Source organism: Anoplolepis gracilipes, chromosome 9 (assembly GCF_047496725.1).
Source record: "Anoplolepis gracilipes chromosome 9, ASM4749672v1, whole genome shotgun sequence".
Lineage (NCBI taxonomy): Eukaryota > Metazoa > Arthropoda > Insecta > Hymenoptera > Formicidae > Anoplolepis > Anoplolepis gracilipes.
In genome coordinates this window covers 2,711,679-2,728,886 of record NC_132978.1, presented here as the reverse complement: position 1 = coordinate 2,728,886, position 17,208 = coordinate 2,711,679, and the positions used below count along the sequence as shown (strand labels likewise).

Sequence of the window (17,208 nt, the reverse complement as noted above, 5' to 3'; positions counted from 1 at the left end):
CGAATCAGTCGAAGATCTTGCATCGATCCTTTTCGATCAGATCTACGAAAATAATCAAGACACAAGAAAAGTTTTCAAACAAATCCGACGGTCAAGTTCGCAGCACGCATATATCGATAGTATATAATAAATTAACGCTGAGATCGTGGCATGGCGCCAATCTTGATGTCGGTGGGGTAAAAAGAGAGGAGCGTTCCTCTGGGTGGAACGCGAAACACAATCCTGGCCGATGGAAAGTTGGCCTGCGTGTTGCTGCCATAGGAATTTAAACGGGGATATAAGTATAAGAACGCGGAGACGGGGAGTCGTTCGCGGTAGTGTGAGGCACAAACGCGCCACGGCCACCACACCTAGTGCGCCCACAACACTGCGACGAGGGACAACACGGCCATGCGCGTCGCGGTGATCGTGAGTAACCCTCTAAAGCAGTGTTCTCCATTCGCGCGCCAACCCTTACTTCATGACAAGTTGCACGTGCATTTGCGAAATACATAAACTTTGGCCGAGGAACTGTTATTCCGTTGAATTTCGATATTTATACAATCAGAATCTCAACTTGAAAATTTTTAAATTTTTTCTCACTTAATTGTTTTTAATCCATATTTCTCGCAAAAGTACGAATAATCGTTTTAATGCTCCCTCTGTAAAATAATGTGTAAGCATGTCAAGTGATTGATGTATGGAAAGAATTTCATGTAATACATTTGAAATTTTGTCTAAAAATTAAATTAGTTATTAACTATTTGATAATTTTAAGTATGAATAAATTGAAGAATTTTTAGAGAAGATCAAAAATTGATAATTTTGTAGGATATATATAAATTCTTTGTCGATATCTTTTTTGGTTCATTCATATTTTGGAGTTTATAATTTATAAATATCTAACTGTATATTTAAAAAATCTGATAAAATTTTTTTTTTTTAATAATAAGTTATGATTATTATAGCAATGATCGATTAATATCTTTCGTAGATATGATTCTTTAATTTCTTTTTTACATCTTTAACATGACATAATACTGAACAGTATGATGTAAAAAATATCGCGTTCTCAAAATATAGCCCTAATATATGCACGCTACTTATGATATTACATGTACAATTCAATCTTATATAATATATCTATTGAATATTTTAATTACATAACATGTTAATTATAAAATATGTCGCTTATAAAATCTATTGGCTTTTACTGAACCATGACACAAAATAAATTATATAACAATCGATAGCACAATTTTATCGTTTATTAATTAATTAATTAACTTTTTGACATTATACTATTATATTACATTATACACGTACACATATATATGTGTGTATGTATATTTACATATAAATATATTTATATATAATGTTATTTACATATAAATACAAATAAATAAATAAAAATATTTGTATATAGTATAAAATAATTAAAATATCGCGTTGCGATTGTGTTTAAACGAAAGAAATAGAATCTAGTCATAAGTCTTTTTACGACCATTTTTCCTTGCAATTTTTCGTATATCCTCTCATCACGAAATTACACTCACTTTCTTTTGCGCGTAATAACGCGATTCCACTTGTACTTTCATTTTTAGCCCTCGATCGACACAGTGAAATTTCGGCGACGTATATAAGTGGTGGGTACTAGACTTACGTGCGATGAATTTAAACACTCGAACACCTGTACAAGCACATGTCAAGTACTTAAACATGCGTAGTCCGATGCTCAGACTCACGCGTATTTCTTAAGTAAAATAATTTATTTAATGATTGTTGGGGAAGTGTTGCAATTTAAATTACACGGAAATAACGCGATTGCATCTATACACTATGCGCATCATAATAAGCACGCGTCAAATTATCGCGTCTTACGTATTCGTCTACTATCTATGAATACATTCTAACTTCAAACTTTAATTTATTGAACATTTTAATTTATTAAGAAAAAAGAAAGCTCTCTGATTTATTAACACACTTAATTCTTAATCTGAGAAATAATTAAAAATTCTTAAGCGATTAAAAGCCACCACATTTTTATCGTACAAGAGATCGCTCACGTGTTTGTAGTCATTATAAAAATCATGTAACAGGTAAATTAACAAATGTTTTGCGCGTGCGAAGGGAGAGAGAAGATACTTCTTGTCGCCATATTCCATACAAACGCGACTTTGGGTTCCAATTGTTTCTCACGAGCGGAAGACCGAGACGAGATTTCATGCATACACACCCCGATCAGCACCGAAAATCGACTTAATAATTCACGGCGAACGCGAGTGAAAGCGTTCGGTGTAAGAAAGTCGCGAGCAGATTTTTCGCTATATCTTGCGCGTGCCTCGACTCGGAGAACCGTAAAAGAAAAGAATTCGACTTCATTTAGTCCTACTCCAAGGAATAAAATATACTCAACGTAAAGTGCATTGGATGCATAAATGCAAATATATCCGATTTAGATCTGTTTCCAAAAATTTAATCAATATTATAACTTTTAACGAATTTATGACAAGGTTAAAGATTAAAGATAGTTCGCGACAAAATTCACGATATTCTATACATATGTAATTTTTATATACGCCGTTTATCTTGTATCAATGTATAATTCTAATGTATTTTACATACGTTTTTTTAAATGTTTTCTGTGTACTGTGCCACACATAAAATTAAATATTAGATTAAAGTGGATTTAATAATAAGAGAGACAAGACATGTACTTGTAAGGTTTAAAAAAATTTTTGTCGCGACAAACATTTTCTTGAATAAAGAAAAAAATTTGAAGAAAAAATATTAATTTATATTTATATAAATTTCTCTCTCTCTCTCTCTCTCTCTCTCTCTCTCTCTCTCATTATATTTCAACAAACAAAGTGAAAATATTATTTAACTTTTTTCTCGTTTCATACATGTTTTATTAATCAGTTAAATCCTATATCGTGTGTGCTAAAAATGAAGGAAATGATGAAAGTGAAAGAGCTAACAGTTATTTTAATTTCTACCGCGTTTCTATCATGATTTTTCCAATTTACGTGCGTACAAAACGCATCCCTCTCCTTTTCGTATTTCTCGTCGTCGTTTAAATGTCATGCCAATTAAACGATTACGCGTGTATCTATATGCGGGATTGAAAGAATGCCGCGACTTAAGGCCCTCAAATCGAATCACTTTCTCTTTTCTCTTGTACGAGACGATTTTACGTATGTATGTAAGCCGTGCTGGTGCCGTACTTGTAACGCAAAACGCAAACCGGAATATCGTGTAGTACTTGCATGCCGCGCGGAACAAGTTTCGCGTTACACGCGGGCGTGACGAATAGTTTCGCCGCGCTCGTTGCCGTTCATCGATCGGAGAATCACGATAGAAATTTGTGTAACGCGCAAATAATAGGTAGTTGCTATTTATTATTAGCATTATACATTATTAACAACGCGCGTAGAATTACAGAAGATATTTCTGGCGGAGTGATCGCGGTGAAAACTTGGAAAGAAATTTAATGTTCTCCTATCGTTAACCGGCTTAGTCTTTGGAAAAGTCGTAAACTGTTTTCACATGATTAGCGTACAATTTAAAGAGCGCAGCAGGAAATAGTCGATTAATCGTTTTTATATCAAGAATACATGTCTACATATTGATCGATACAAAAAGTATAAAACGTTAACATGTCACCTAGTCGTTCATTGTGATTTTTTTTGTAACTGTTTACAATAATCATGCTTTAGTTAATATATCTAATTAAGATTTTTTTTTAAATAACAGCAAGAACCCTATCAGCACACATGTTCAAAAAATGTCCATAAGAGATTCACAGGATATTAAAATATGTTTTAACATTCTATGGATCTCCTATAAACATCTTTTGAACATGTGTGTTGATAGGGAATCGATAATAAAAGCGCAATTTTTTATTTCAGTTTTTGGCATGCGTCGCCGCATGTTTGGCACAATTGCAAGAAGGACAAAAAGGAGTACCAATTCCATTACGAACGACACGTTATCAGAAATTACCACCACCTCTTCGGCCAAGTGCTGGACTACCACCTGCCTTGCCTAATCAACGGCTTCGCCGACCGAACGCCTTCAAGTAATGCACATGATGATTAATCACCTTATTTACATAATTCAAATGGGATAGTTAATCCCATATATATGATATATATTTTGCTAGAGTCTGCGAGAAATTTATTTTTATATTTGTCGTAATAAAAATTTACAAATTTAAAAATTCATAAATATTTTTTTAATAAAATATATATTTCTTTGCTTTAATTTTTATGCAATTTTAAAAATTATATCAATATAAAAAATTTGAAATTTACATTATTATTACTTTGATAATATATCAAAATAGAGTGTAAATATTTACAATTAGCCATGATAAATATAAATAATCACATCTAAAAGTATTCACATAATCCGTCTATATGAATAGAGGTTCTCGAGCTATTGGAAAGGTTGAAAAACCAGTTTGGGTGGTGCATATCTATCTAGGAGGTGCAAAATATATACCGTTGCTAATTAATCTAACGGACAATCGAGATTTGATGCAACATCCGCGTATTCTTGCATGAAACAGGAAATGCGAAATTATCGGCAAGGATTTAAGAATCTTCTGATTATGCAATTACTGACATAAATCTATTGCTTATCTCGAGTAAGTTTGTAAACAGAATCAAGGAAAAATAAAAATTCCATGTGAGTGGTCACATATATGTAAATATATATTTAGTATGAGAGAGAGAGGATAAAAAAAAAAAATAAAATAATCACTTCACATTTGCAAAATATGAAATTTCCACGCGTATTTCGTTTACAATTATTCTTGTTTTTGAGATATCTCGCAAAATTTCTGTGTACTCACGAAAAAAATAGACTAATACATATTTTAAAAATGTGACTAATATATAATTTTAACAACACACATACACTTTAGAAATGATTTCAAAAAATGTGTATGTAAATATATATATGAGTACATAAATATATGTAATAAATCATATATATGTACCAATCCTTACCAAATGGTAAAATTACAGACCTCGTGGTCCTGGAGAGGATGCACCCAGTACATTCCGTCCACTTCGACCGAACGTGCCAGCAGTCGTGCCGTTGTTCGCGCAGCAGGTGAAGCCGGTGAACGAGGTGCCCGAGGAGGAAGACGTGTTGCGGGATTCTTTCCGCGAGCGCGATGACAACGAGGATTCTCGCGACCTGAGCCAGGAATCGAACAGCGAGGAGGAGGTGAGCGAGGAGGTGCCACGGCTGACAGCTAATCCACCGGTGCGAGCGCTCAGTGCTTCGGTGCCGCTGATCCCTGTATCGCCGATATATCGTCCGCCCCAGGTGACGGTGACACCGGCGAGCGTTGCTCGAGGAAGCCTCGCGACGCTACCCCCGCAGCCCATTCAGTATCGTCCGATAACGCAGAAACCCACGAAGGCCCCGAGGAAGCAGATCGTCGATGATGTCGCGTTCAGACAACCGATCAAACCGCCGCCCAAACCGATAAAACCGTCCCAGGCTTACGAGATTCGTGGCAAAAAGCCGGTAGCGCAGGTAAGGTTGATCGAAACTCGTCCTCAGAAGTCGCATCAATTTCCGATTTATCAAAACAAAACTCGAATATTTAAGATAAATTTCTGTGTAAAATTTTTGACGTTCATAAAACTCCCAAGTGTGCGAATTATTGTATAATACAATCGCTTTCTAGTGTACGAAAAAAATTTAAGTCATCTTTTTAAATCGATAGGTGAAAGTTGGAATCATCCAGGCGTTGTGTTTGTTCTTATTCCAACACTCGATAATTCATAAATGCGGTCAAGAGAGAAAACCTGTTCATGCGTTACACAATATCGGTCGAATTTGTGCGAAATGACAGTGTCTTTAAATGATCCTTAAATTATACCGAATTAGTAATGCGCTATAGGCCGTATAAAAAGATACCCTGAAATTCTTTTTTTCTTCAGAAAAGCATATCTAAAATATAAATATATAAATTTAAAATATACATATTATAAATAAAAATATATAAAATATTCAAACAAATGTATTACAGATCATCAGGCGATATCGACACGATAATGCGGACGGTTCCATCACGTGGGGTTTCGAAAATGATGACGGGTCGTACAAGGAGGAGACGATCGGCGTGGATTGTATAACGAGTGGCAAGTACGGATACATCGATCCGGACGGACTTCGACGCGAATATACGTACGAGACCGGAATCAAGTGTGACGAGGAACAACGGGAGGAGGAGGAGGACAACGGCTTCGTGGATTACCAGGAGAACAAGCTGGTACTTCCGGACGGAAAGACCATCGATCTCTCGTCGATGGGCAAAAAGCAGGCGCGCCGGCCTCAATTTCAGTACAGAAATTAAAGGATGAGATCAATACGCGTTTCCACGCACACTTGCCATCGTCCTCGTCGCCCTTAACGTGTACTATAATTCATATGCGATGTAATCATATTCGTGTTTTTCTACGGTTTAATTAGAGTTGATAATAAGTTAAGATATCGAGAGTTTAGCATGCACGGTATCAGTAACACGTATTATAATATTATACATGTAAGATCATGCATTTAGTGTAAATGATGTTTAATAAATAAGTTAATGTATATATAAATAACCGAGATATATTAATAATATATATCCATAACATCATCAATAAAATGAGTGAAAACATGTCGAAATTAATACAATTCTTCACACTTTAGCTTAACAACACTGTAAAGAAGTAAAGAAGTTGTTTCAGTTCTTTTTTGTTAAGTTTTACGATGTCAAGAAAGAAGATCTTTATCCTAAATGAAGTACGATGAAATATGAAATAATGATTACGAAGATAATTCATGTGAATATGTATATATATATAATATTATTCTTATATATTCATAATACTTTAAATACACGACAATTACTTGACAAAATTCTTCCTACATTAAAAGGGCATCGGTAGCAAACCGAATTTCATATTCGGGAAACAACAATCAATAATTTATTTCGTTGAATACACTTACCGATGCTGAAATTTTATTTCGTCAATCGTCTCATTATGCATAGTAATATCCATAGTAATATTCGCCAGATCTCTTTAACTAGACATTGATATTGGTGTATACCGTGAAATGTGTACTTGTATAGGTTCAATCTTGAGTAAAGATAACAAAAATAGTAGATATAGTTTACGCGCGAGCCGCAATAAAAAGAGTGCGGTACTCTTCGTAACAAATTATTTCTGTCCTTGGCATAAAGAATCTCGCGAGTGTCGTCATGCGAGATTACGCGTTAACGATTAACGTGATACAACGATCCGATATGATGACGAATGCGATGAATATATGTTCATCGCGAGCCAATAGTCTGACTCAAAAGGTAAATAATGTATCTGTATATATCTATGTGTGTGTTTGTGTATATGTGTGATCACACTACATTATTCTTTTAATTTTCTTCCCGGTACAATTTGTGCAAACTTAACTGCACTTTTTGTCCCTCTCAAAAACTCGCAAAGCGCAATATCGAACAATCTAAAGAATTTATACGATTGTCTAAGAAGACTACGCACGACAAGAAAGGGGAAAACTGTGTTTCGGTATTTCAATTTTTGCATTCTCTGTCTTCGTTTGCAAAACACTCGAATACACTCTTGAGATTCATTCATTTTATACTCTCTATTAAATTCATTTGTATTATATTTATATATATATATATTTGTGTCTAAATTCTTGAAGACCAACGAAATCGAAAACTCTTCGTTAATGCAAACGTTATTCTGCAGGAAATCGCTGAAGACAAAATTGGCCGGACCAGTTGCAAACAAGGACCGAGAGGATCAAAATAGACCTAACAGTCGCACCGGCACTCGACATCGTGTCCGAGCCTCGCTATACCATGATGCGTAAAGCATTGTCCTCAATTTCAACAATGATTTAAGATATAGTTCAACAACGTATATGTATGCGTATATACATATAGATCTGTGTATGTATGTATGTATGTACATGTATATAGTCGCATAAATAACATCGAATAAAATCGATCGACAGCAAAGATGCGGCAAACATTATTACAAAATATTAACAATTGTTCGATGGAGGATAATGCATACATGAGCGCATCGCCTCTTCGTGTTAGAATATAAGTCAACGATACGCTATAGCGTAGTGTAGATTATTGCCTTGTTACAAGTACAAAAAAAAGAAAAAAGAAATAGACGAAAGGAAAGTCGAGTGTACGCGTGCGCGGGTGTAAATAAACGAATATACGCCCGCAAGAACACACGCGACGCACACGTGCGATCGAACGGAAAAAGCGTCGAGCCAAGAGAAGCACGCGCCGTGCGTGCCGCGTTGACATTCCCGCGCGAGAAATAAAACACACGCCGGAGTTACAAAAGAGCTGGCCCCACACAAAGGTAACGATATGTAACGATCGAGCGATCAATCCAATCGGTCGACCGGTGGTCCATCTGCCTTGGGACCCCTCCCTCTAATGGATTTTAATACGCTGGACTGGTGACGGTGGACACTTGTTTCGGCGTGTGTTGACCCTGCGCCAACGCGCCGCTCTTTGTCGCGTTGAACTTCAGCCAAGCGTCGTAACCGTACGCCACCATCGCACAAAAACCGAAAAACTGTGGGAAATAGAATATCTCATTATATAAAAAAAATATATATATATAAACCTATTCTAAAAATAAAACCAAGAAGTATCCTACACAGTACGAAACTCGAAAAGATATTTACATTCACTCTTGATATCATTATTTTTTATACAATAATTTAGTATTTTTCTCTTTCAATAAAAAAAATTGAAATGTTTTGCTTGCATTATTTATGCGAGGTATATATATTATTATAATAATAATAGTATATATATATATATATAAAATTCTTATATACCGCTGCAACACCAAAGGCCTCGGTGTAACGCGCATAGTCAGCTGCGAGGGAAGCGGCCAATAAGTAGAAAACTGTCCATATCGTACAGAATATGAATTCCTAAAAATATTGTGTACAAGTTAGATAACATTCTCGATTGACAAAAATAAAAATAGCAAAATCGTTCGGGCGTGGCACCTACAGTTGAAACAAACGCTTAATCTGCCGATTCGAGGAAAGAGACGTTACGTGACGCGCCACGTAATGCCATGTAACGCGTGTATGAGTACATTTTTAAGAAAGGGTAATCTGATTATGAATGATTATTTGATCCAGCACAGACGACAGCTGTCCTCATTGTATCACTCACGATCGATCGTTCACCCGTGAGTATAAAAGTTGGAATGACACAGATCGATTTTTAGAGTCCTGCGTAGAAACTTTCTAACAAGCTTTCACTCCCTGGTTCCCGCGTATCACGAATATTACATGTGTATATCCGCCTCACACGATATTATCGAACGTACGAGACCCGCTCACCGCCTATTTATTTTCTTTTATACTAATTTTAGGTGCATACTTCTCTTTGTAAACAAAATAGAAATAAATCAACAACGTAGCGATGACTACCGGCGACTTACAATCTTAAGCCACGGAATCCTGGAGAACTTCTCAATAATGTGGAACAAGTAGAAAACAAGCAAGATCCCTGTAAACCAAAAACCAGTCATGGATACGGTATTGAACCATCCTCCCCGGCTGTGGCTGCTCTGACTTGACACCGTTATACATATAAATCCCAAGAGATTTAGCACCTGAAAGAAGAGCCCAACGCGATTATCATTCAGAAAATTCTATGTTGCCCAGCTGTGCCAATACTATGCAGGTATAAAGTCTCACGGCTCTTGCAACCGACATGAGATTTAAGAATACATTGTAGTCTGTGACGCAACTAGATGTTTATACCATATCGTAATCCTAGCTAACGATATAAACGCACGTTTTTACATGCTGTGTATATTTAATAGGGCAAACTTGCATCTTCCTTTAAATCCTTTATAAATTTCTTAATTTCCAATATAATTTTCACTAATACGCTATTATTTAAAGTATCTTCAAGTAAAAAAAAATTATAGATATATTTTCTAAAATCTATAACATTATAAAACAATTTATTTTGAGCGTAATCTTTCAAATTAACTAATATAAACTTTCAGTTTAACAATTAATTAATAATTAATTTATTATTAATTTTTTTTTTCTCCAGAAAAAAAATGTATGGACTTACCACTTGCACGATTTTCAGAATACCAGGCAATGTCCTCGCGTATGACGGATCGAATCTTATATTAGGTTGAGTAGTCGTAGTTGTAGTTGTCACGGTGGTCGTGGTGGTATGCTGCCCCGGGAAGCCTTGATCCATCGTCTCCGGTTACTCTAAAACTGTAACACAACAAACGTTGTATGTAGTAACGTCGCATGTTTGCGTCATTGCTTTATAAGTTGCCGCCACCTGACTCGATATGCGAGACGACGATGGCGATTCTTTGCAAGGACGCGTCTAAAGTGGACCATTGAGCATTGATTGATTCATACGAATGAAGAGGTAGAGAAATGGACCTCAATATAAATATTACAAAGCCCCCATTGACGATAGTACATATGTGTGAGGGGAAAGGTGTTATGTTTGTAAATATATACACGATAAATATATATGTAAATATACAAACATGTACACTCACGTATGCATAAATGCGAAACGTGTTTCTTACAAAGCATGTATGTTCATTTATATAAAAAAGCAGTTTTAGTCTAAATTTTTTTAAGAACCGAATATTTCCATTTACAAAAAAAATATTGTGCGAGATTTGACAAATTATAATGGAATTTAACGTCAAATTTAAATGTATAGTATGTATAATAAAAAGTTCAATTAAATTATACATTCTAGATTAGTCGTAAAATGACATCTTCTAAAATATAATATTCTTTCTAACAAAAAATATCAAAGAAATATAATACAACTAATCAAGAATATGTATTTTCAAAATATGCTCGGGAAATAACTATAATATTAATTATTATCTCATGTAGCATTTTTAATTACATATATATTAAATAAGTTTGTTTAGAATTAGACGTTTAGAATAATCTCTTAATAACTTAATAATCTCGTTGTAATAACGTGCCTTCATACATATGCATGCGTATACATACGTATTTCCATCTAATCGATAGCAACTTTGTTTATAACTATTAGAGACTATTTCACTCGCTTATACATATGTATCGATGGCAATTTACAGCATTCTCTGGTTATAAGATTTTGTTATTCGGAGGACCCGGTAAAAAAAAAAAGAATATGATGATTTTTATTAATTAATCTTGTTTAAAAAGTTCCACTGACAGCCGAGAATAAAAGTGAGACAGAAATAGGAGCAAGCAAGATAGTGACATTTTATGAAATCAGATAGATATTTTGACTTTCGGCATCACTGATAAAGGTTTGAGACTCGTTTACTCGACAAATGAGGGAAATAACTCGCGATCTTTATAACCGGAATAAAAATCGATGGAATATTGTGTACGTATATGCTACGGTGTAATACACTATCCCAATCGCTTTACCATAAATACGTTCACTCAGATTATTTTCCATTAAATCTCACATTTTCTTTTCGTGTTCAGAGATATTAAATCCTTATAATTCTTATAAATATAATAATTAAAGAAAATTATGATTCATTGCTCACTGTTAAAATTTCACAGCACGTATCCTATAACTATCATCGATTGATTTACATACATACACGAGACACCAACACGCATGCTCTATACCTGAATAAGCAATTTGCCGCGATTAACGTTTAATTAATGTCCTGCGAGAGGACGCTGGAGATATGCACCGCGATTGACATCGAAGGACGCGAAAATGAAAACGCCGCGCGGATCGATTACGAGAGCTATCGTGCAGGCATAAAAGGCGTAAACGCGTTTGCGTCGACGATAACGGCAAATGATCGATGCGCGCGCGTCTGGTTCCCCGAAACTCCCAGTTGCCAGATTCCATCGAAATTATTTCCGCAAATTATTATCACGATAAGAAGAGGATATAAAAACGTCGCGACAATATACACTTTTTATTTATTTATTTTTTTATTATATTTTAATTATATTTTTCGCAACTCGCGATTTGAGAACGCAGACTTCTGCGCGTAATGACAGGAAGCGAAACCGTCCGCTTGATAAGATGCTTCGGTTGAGATCTGAAGAGGCTCTCGGGTTACAGACCGCAGCGTCTCGGTATTATGTCACAGTTAAAGCGCATACTGCAGGAGAGAATTACTTAATCTCACGGCGTGAGATCATCCCGACTGGAAATAGATAGTGACAGTTGGTGGGACGCGAGGCGCGGCCGTATACACGTGGTTATTAAATCCACCTACTCGACAAGATGAGTGAAAATATTCCTATTTAGTGTAATGTGGCAAGTATTGCGTCGTAGAACGATTGCATTACGCCGTCTGTACATACATATTACTCATGTTATATATTTTTACACCATCCAAATACACACGTTATTGTTATTAATTTGTAAAAAAAAAAAAAAATTTTTTTCATAAATCTAAAATTTATCGTTAGTGCAAAAAGAAGAAATTTTTTATGAATAGTTTGATATTTATAAAATTCAGAATTAGTCGAATTGTTGAACTTTTTATTAAATATGACAAGCTTCCTAAAAAATTAATTGGTCGTAATATACATCACCACATTCTTTTTTGGCGCGACACATGATTAAATACACTAATTACTTGTAATCCCCTTTTAAAATTCACTTCTAGCTATAACTTTATATCGTATTACTGATGTGAATCATATCTTATTATGAATTATAATTTATATTTTAATATGAATCATTTTTCTTTTTACCGGCGAAGGTATCAATACCGGATATGACATATAATATATCTCAGAGATAATACGAATAAATTATCGTGAAAGATGTGTATCGAGTTGATTTTAATGAAAAGCATTCGCTTGCGATTCTAAATCACATGAGATATAAATTAAACCCACACGATAATATATATATTCACGAAATTAAACGAAAAAAACTGCACCGTTTACTCCGATTAAAGGAAGACATTAGCGATCGCATGTAAGTGGATCGGGAAAAGGAATGCATCGCGTTTGCTTAAACACGTGTGGGGGTGGAGGAAAATGTCGAGATTGGCGCGCGTATAATATCGCTTCACGGGAAATGTCAAATTTAACAGAGATTTGCTGTGGAAAAGACGGACGCTTGATGGACGCCATATCGGATGTCGCCAAGAGTGCCATCGATTTGCCGAAGGAATTTTGGTCGTTCCACGAAGTTTCATTCGTCGCGATTATTAATAATTACAGCTCGTTTGCGGAAATATCGATCAATCTTGTATTAAGTCCTATAAAGAAATATTTCAGGAACTATAATGGTAAAATATATAGTCATTTTTCGCGGATTAATTGAGAAAATTTTACAAAAATATTCGCGTTGTATTAGTCACCACGTGTATCGTGCATGGACACGAAAGCGCCTAATTGCTCCTAATCAGTTTAATTACAAAATTACACTGTAAACAACATAAGCGCTACAAGCAATTTTTATGCAACAATAAATCGATACGCGCAATAACACAAATTACGCAAGAATGTTTATCGAATTGTTCTCTGAATTTTTTAACGGTTATATCGAAATATACGAGAGGTCGTAAAAAAAAGTTTTCAAGTCTCATTCAAGTACTCACGCATTCAAATCCACGGAACTACGCCCCGCGCGATTCTCACGCACAAAGTGAGAGAGAAGGAGAGAGAGAGAGGAAGAAAACGAACGACGTACACGTCGAATTAACACGGTTATCGACTAGATGCGCGACGCGTCGCGTCGAGGAGGTCGTGTCAATTCGTAGAGAGTCGTGCGACCGTAACTGGAATAACCGAGACCGAAGAAGGTAGAATTCGCGCGTGTACGTGTGTCCTCACGTACACAACAATACAGCACACGCATACACACACTACGCGAATAATCCTTCGGGTAGCTCGGTAGCACGCTTCGAGGACGCGAAGGCGGCCGCGACCCGCGACCCGCGACACGTCGCGAAAATCACACAATGTACTGTATGTATTGTTATTACCGTTCCACCTGTTACTGCTCTCTGCCCTGCGTCTCGTCCTCGATTGCTTCACCTCTTCCGGGAATCGTCGCGAGACGTTACGCTGTCACTTTTCTTGGCGTCGTTCCTTCCAGCAAGCTCAGCTCCAACGAAGCGTCATAAAACTCGACCGATCTATGCACGCGATCGTTCTCGACGCGAGTTTCTGCTCCGCGTCACTCCGCGTCCCGGCGTGTCATGCGTTCCCCCTCTCGCTCGTCCGTCTCACTCTTTCTCTCTCGCTCCCTCTCTGTTGAACTATTCGCTCTCGTCCTTGAAGCGCACGAAGACGAGAGTCGCGCTCGCGTCGACGTTGTGTACAGAATGGAGGGAAGTTTGCGCGCGTCGACGTTACAACAGTGAAGCGTGTGTATCTGTTGAAACTGCCCGGAACCCATTGGCTGCGTTTCGAAACGGCCGACTTGTGGATTAATCGCGACATTCGCCGGCAGCCATATTGCACGACTTGACGCGCCATCTAGTGGCGAGCTTTGGAAGCTCGCGTTTACTCGCGCCATCGATAGGTTTGACAGGTAACCCGCGACGGTCGATTATACAGAGCCTGACCGAGTCGTCATTATGATCGTGATAATAAGTGACAACGCGACCGTCATAGACTTTTACATCCTATACATGAAGAAAATCTAGAACAAGCATCCGGGGCAAAGAACATCCATGGCATGCATAGTAATAAGTGAAGAAGAGGGGAGTGAATCGAACAGTGGATGACGGAGCAAATTTTACCTCAAGTCCGACAACTTGAGGAGACTTGAGCAAGATTCGAGAGAAACAGGCAGCGTCGTATTGGACATCTTCCGGCATCTCCTAGAACAAGTTATGTGCCTGTGTCTAACCTAAAAGATTAATCTAGTGCAATGTTTTTAGACGACATCAGGAATCGCATGTGTCGATAACCTAGGATTTAGGATTTGACGAAACAAGATGACAACGGGTAAACGACGAAGCATCCACACGTCACCCGGGAATGCCGGGACCGGTAGCGGTTTACGCTCGAATCGGATGAACTTTCGGCCGAGTTTCACTCAGCAGGAGGACCGCGGCGGTACCCGGCCGACCGCGGCACCGAGCTCCATCGGTCTCATCCTCATCACCATGCTGCTACACGTGTGCAAGAAGTCACTGCTGTTCGACACTCGGCTCAAAGTGGCGATCTACTGCGGCACGATATTCTTGATCTCGCTGATCGCGGACTTTATCACGATGCCACGTACTTACTTCTCTAGGTCGGACAATGCCCTGAATCAGTACTTCGTCAAGTGGAGCTGGGGCTGGTTGCTCTCTGTGATTGTACCCTGGGTCGCTCTGACCGCGCACACAGTGGGCTGCGGTCGCAGACCGATCCTGTTACGACACTTGGCCCGTGTCGCTCTCGCCACCATCGCCTGGCTCGCCTGGACGAAGCTGTTCAATTACATCGAAACCAATTTTGGCAGATGTCTGGGTACCCGCAGCAATCTTATGCAATCAAAGGCAAAGTGTCTACAGTCGGGTAAATTCTGGAGCGGTTTTGACATATCTGGTCACACATTCATCCTGATCTACTCCAGTCTGATACTCGCCGAAGAAGGCTCCTCCCTGGTGGGATGGGAGGGCATCAAGGATCTGGTAATGCGTGAGGAGCACACGCGATCCACGCCAACCGAGACGAGCCGTGGTCCGCTGCGTAATCTCTCCGATGACGATCTTGAATTCTTGAAAAAGGCGCATCGAGCGCTCACTCCATATTTGCGTGGCCTCTTCGTGGCGATGACGCTGCAACAGCTACTGTGGGACATTATGTTGGTGTCAACGATACTATACTATCACATCATGATCGAGAAATTCCTCGGCGGCGTGGCCGCGGTTATTACGTGGTACGTCACGTATAAGTGGTGGTACAAGCTGCCCAGGATCGGCTTGCCGTCTCCCGGCGATGGTCTCTTCAAGTATAATGAGGCAAAAACTCAGACGAATCCAGATCTCAACGTGAGGACGAGACGTACTACTCTGAACGGCACCAATCAACCAAAGTTCATGGGAATGCCGATCAGAACGATGAATCAAGAAACTGCCGAATCGAGTACAACAAATAGACAAACAGATCTTGATGTATCTACCCCGAGAGTGAGAGAGTAAGAGAGTGTGTTCTTCTACGTTTAGAAAGACTCTTGATACACACTTCAATGACAATGAATGGATTATTTTTTATGCAAGGACTAAACACTCGACATATGATATCTGGATGCTTGTAACGTTAATAATCATACATTACTGTATACAGTCGTATGTTTCGCATAAAATTTCCATTTTTCTCTACTTGAACAGTTGAAACGTTACACCAATGATGGATACACAAGATGTGCGCAGTATATATACGATACTTAAATATATACTATATGAAAAATATATAATATATATGGTACTTATATAAACATTTGCTGTCTCTCTAAAGTTTGAGTACAAAGATCGAACTTAATAAAATATAATTTCATAAAATATGTAATAAAATACAATTTTATCTAAAAAATTCTGATTAACATACAAGCGCACACACACACACATATGTATATTCCTTGCTTTGTTTTTCTATGATAAGTATTTAGATCTTAGATTTCATATAAAACTTGCACATGCATTAAAATATCTTCAATATTGAGATGTCAATCAAGCTCATCTAAATGGGACGGCTTATATTAGGTGCTTTTAAATTATACAGCGTTTGTACTTGTAGGATAATAAATGGGAGCATGCGTTGATTTTATCGGCGCTTCTATACGGATTGTTAAAAAAATATTAACTTAATTTCTTTAGAATCAAGGAGAGAGTGTCTGCTAATACTCTCTCCTGAATTTTGTTTTGTAACTTATATTTAATAAAGTCTATTGTTATTAAAACGTTTGTTTCTTAAGTTAATAGGCATGCTCGGCATAAAATTATAGCATAGAGTATATGTCACATTATATTTATATATATATATATATATATATATATATATATATATATATATATATATATATATATATATATATATATATATATGGAAGAAAAGTACAAAATATATACGGTTTCCATTATGAAAGCTTCCTTGTGTGTGGTATAATCGCTGCATTTACGAGAAACAGAGAGCAGAGTACATTCTCTATTATCTTTCAAATCA

At 37.2% G+C, this 17,208-nt stretch overlaps 3 protein-coding genes across 6 annotated transcripts; 2 read left to right on the top strand and 1 right to left on the bottom strand.

Annotated features, from left to right (window-relative positions):
* Positions 1–229: 229 nt before the first annotated feature.
* LOC140669181 (uncharacterized) lies at positions 230–6,625 on the top strand. Its single transcript, XM_072898762.1, is given in 5 exon segments — positions 230–364; positions 367–408; positions 3,891–4,060; positions 5,013–5,532; positions 6,032–6,625. Coding segments are annotated over 5 exon segments (1,194 nt in total). The 3' UTR covers positions 6,359–6,625.
* A 199-nt stretch (positions 6,626–6,824) lies between these two features.
* LOC140669183 (proteolipid protein 2) lies at positions 6,825–14,392 on the bottom strand. 4 transcript variants are annotated; one of them, XM_072898764.1, is made up of 5 exons: positions 14,034–14,392; positions 10,148–10,302; positions 9,501–9,674; positions 8,881–8,979; positions 6,825–8,612 (listed from the first exon to the last, which is right to left on the bottom strand). In XM_072898764.1, the coding sequence occupies exons 2-5, from the start codon at positions 10,280–10,282 to the stop codon at positions 8,478–8,480; spliced, it is 543 nt and encodes a 180-aa protein (XP_072754865.1). In that variant the 5' UTR covers positions 10,283–10,302; positions 14,034–14,392; the 3' UTR covers positions 6,825–8,477. The 4 variants fall into 4 exon arrangements, with proteins under 4 accessions (XP_072754865.1, XP_072754866.1, XP_072754868.1 ...); XM_072898765.1 differs by lacking the exon at positions 14,034–14,392 and adding an exon at positions 13,647–13,910; XM_072898767.1 differs by lacking the exon at positions 14,034–14,392 and adding an exon at positions 11,698–12,077.
* Positions 14,393–14,634: 242 nt separating this feature from the next.
* Fitm (acyl-coenzyme A diphosphatase Fitm) lies at positions 14,635–16,945 on the top strand. The gene has a single exon (XM_072898763.1). The coding sequence runs from the start codon at positions 14,994–14,996 to the stop codon at positions 16,185–16,187; it is 1,194 nt and encodes a 397-aa protein (XP_072754864.1). The 5' UTR covers positions 14,635–14,993; the 3' UTR covers positions 16,188–16,945.
* The last annotated feature ends 263 nt before the right edge of the window (positions 16,946–17,208 follow it).

Bases quoted from the DNA above. Each gene is read 5' to 3' on its own strand.
- LOC140669183 (XM_072898764.1), bottom strand. From the start codon at position 10,282: ATGGATCAAGGCTTCCCGGGGCAGCATACCACCACGACCACCGTGACA. The intron at 8,980-9,500 runs GTAAGTCGCCGG...CAATATTTTTAG, and splicing joins GGATTCCGTGGCTTAAGATT to GAATTCATATTCTGTACGAT. The intron at 8,613-8,880 runs GTATATAAGAAT...TATTTCCCACAG, and splicing joins AGGCCTTTGGTGTTGCAGCG to TTTTTCGGTTTTTGTGCGAT.
- Fitm (XM_072898763.1), top strand. From the start codon at position 14,994: ATGACAACGGGTAAACGACGAAGCATCCACACGTCACCCGGGAATGCC.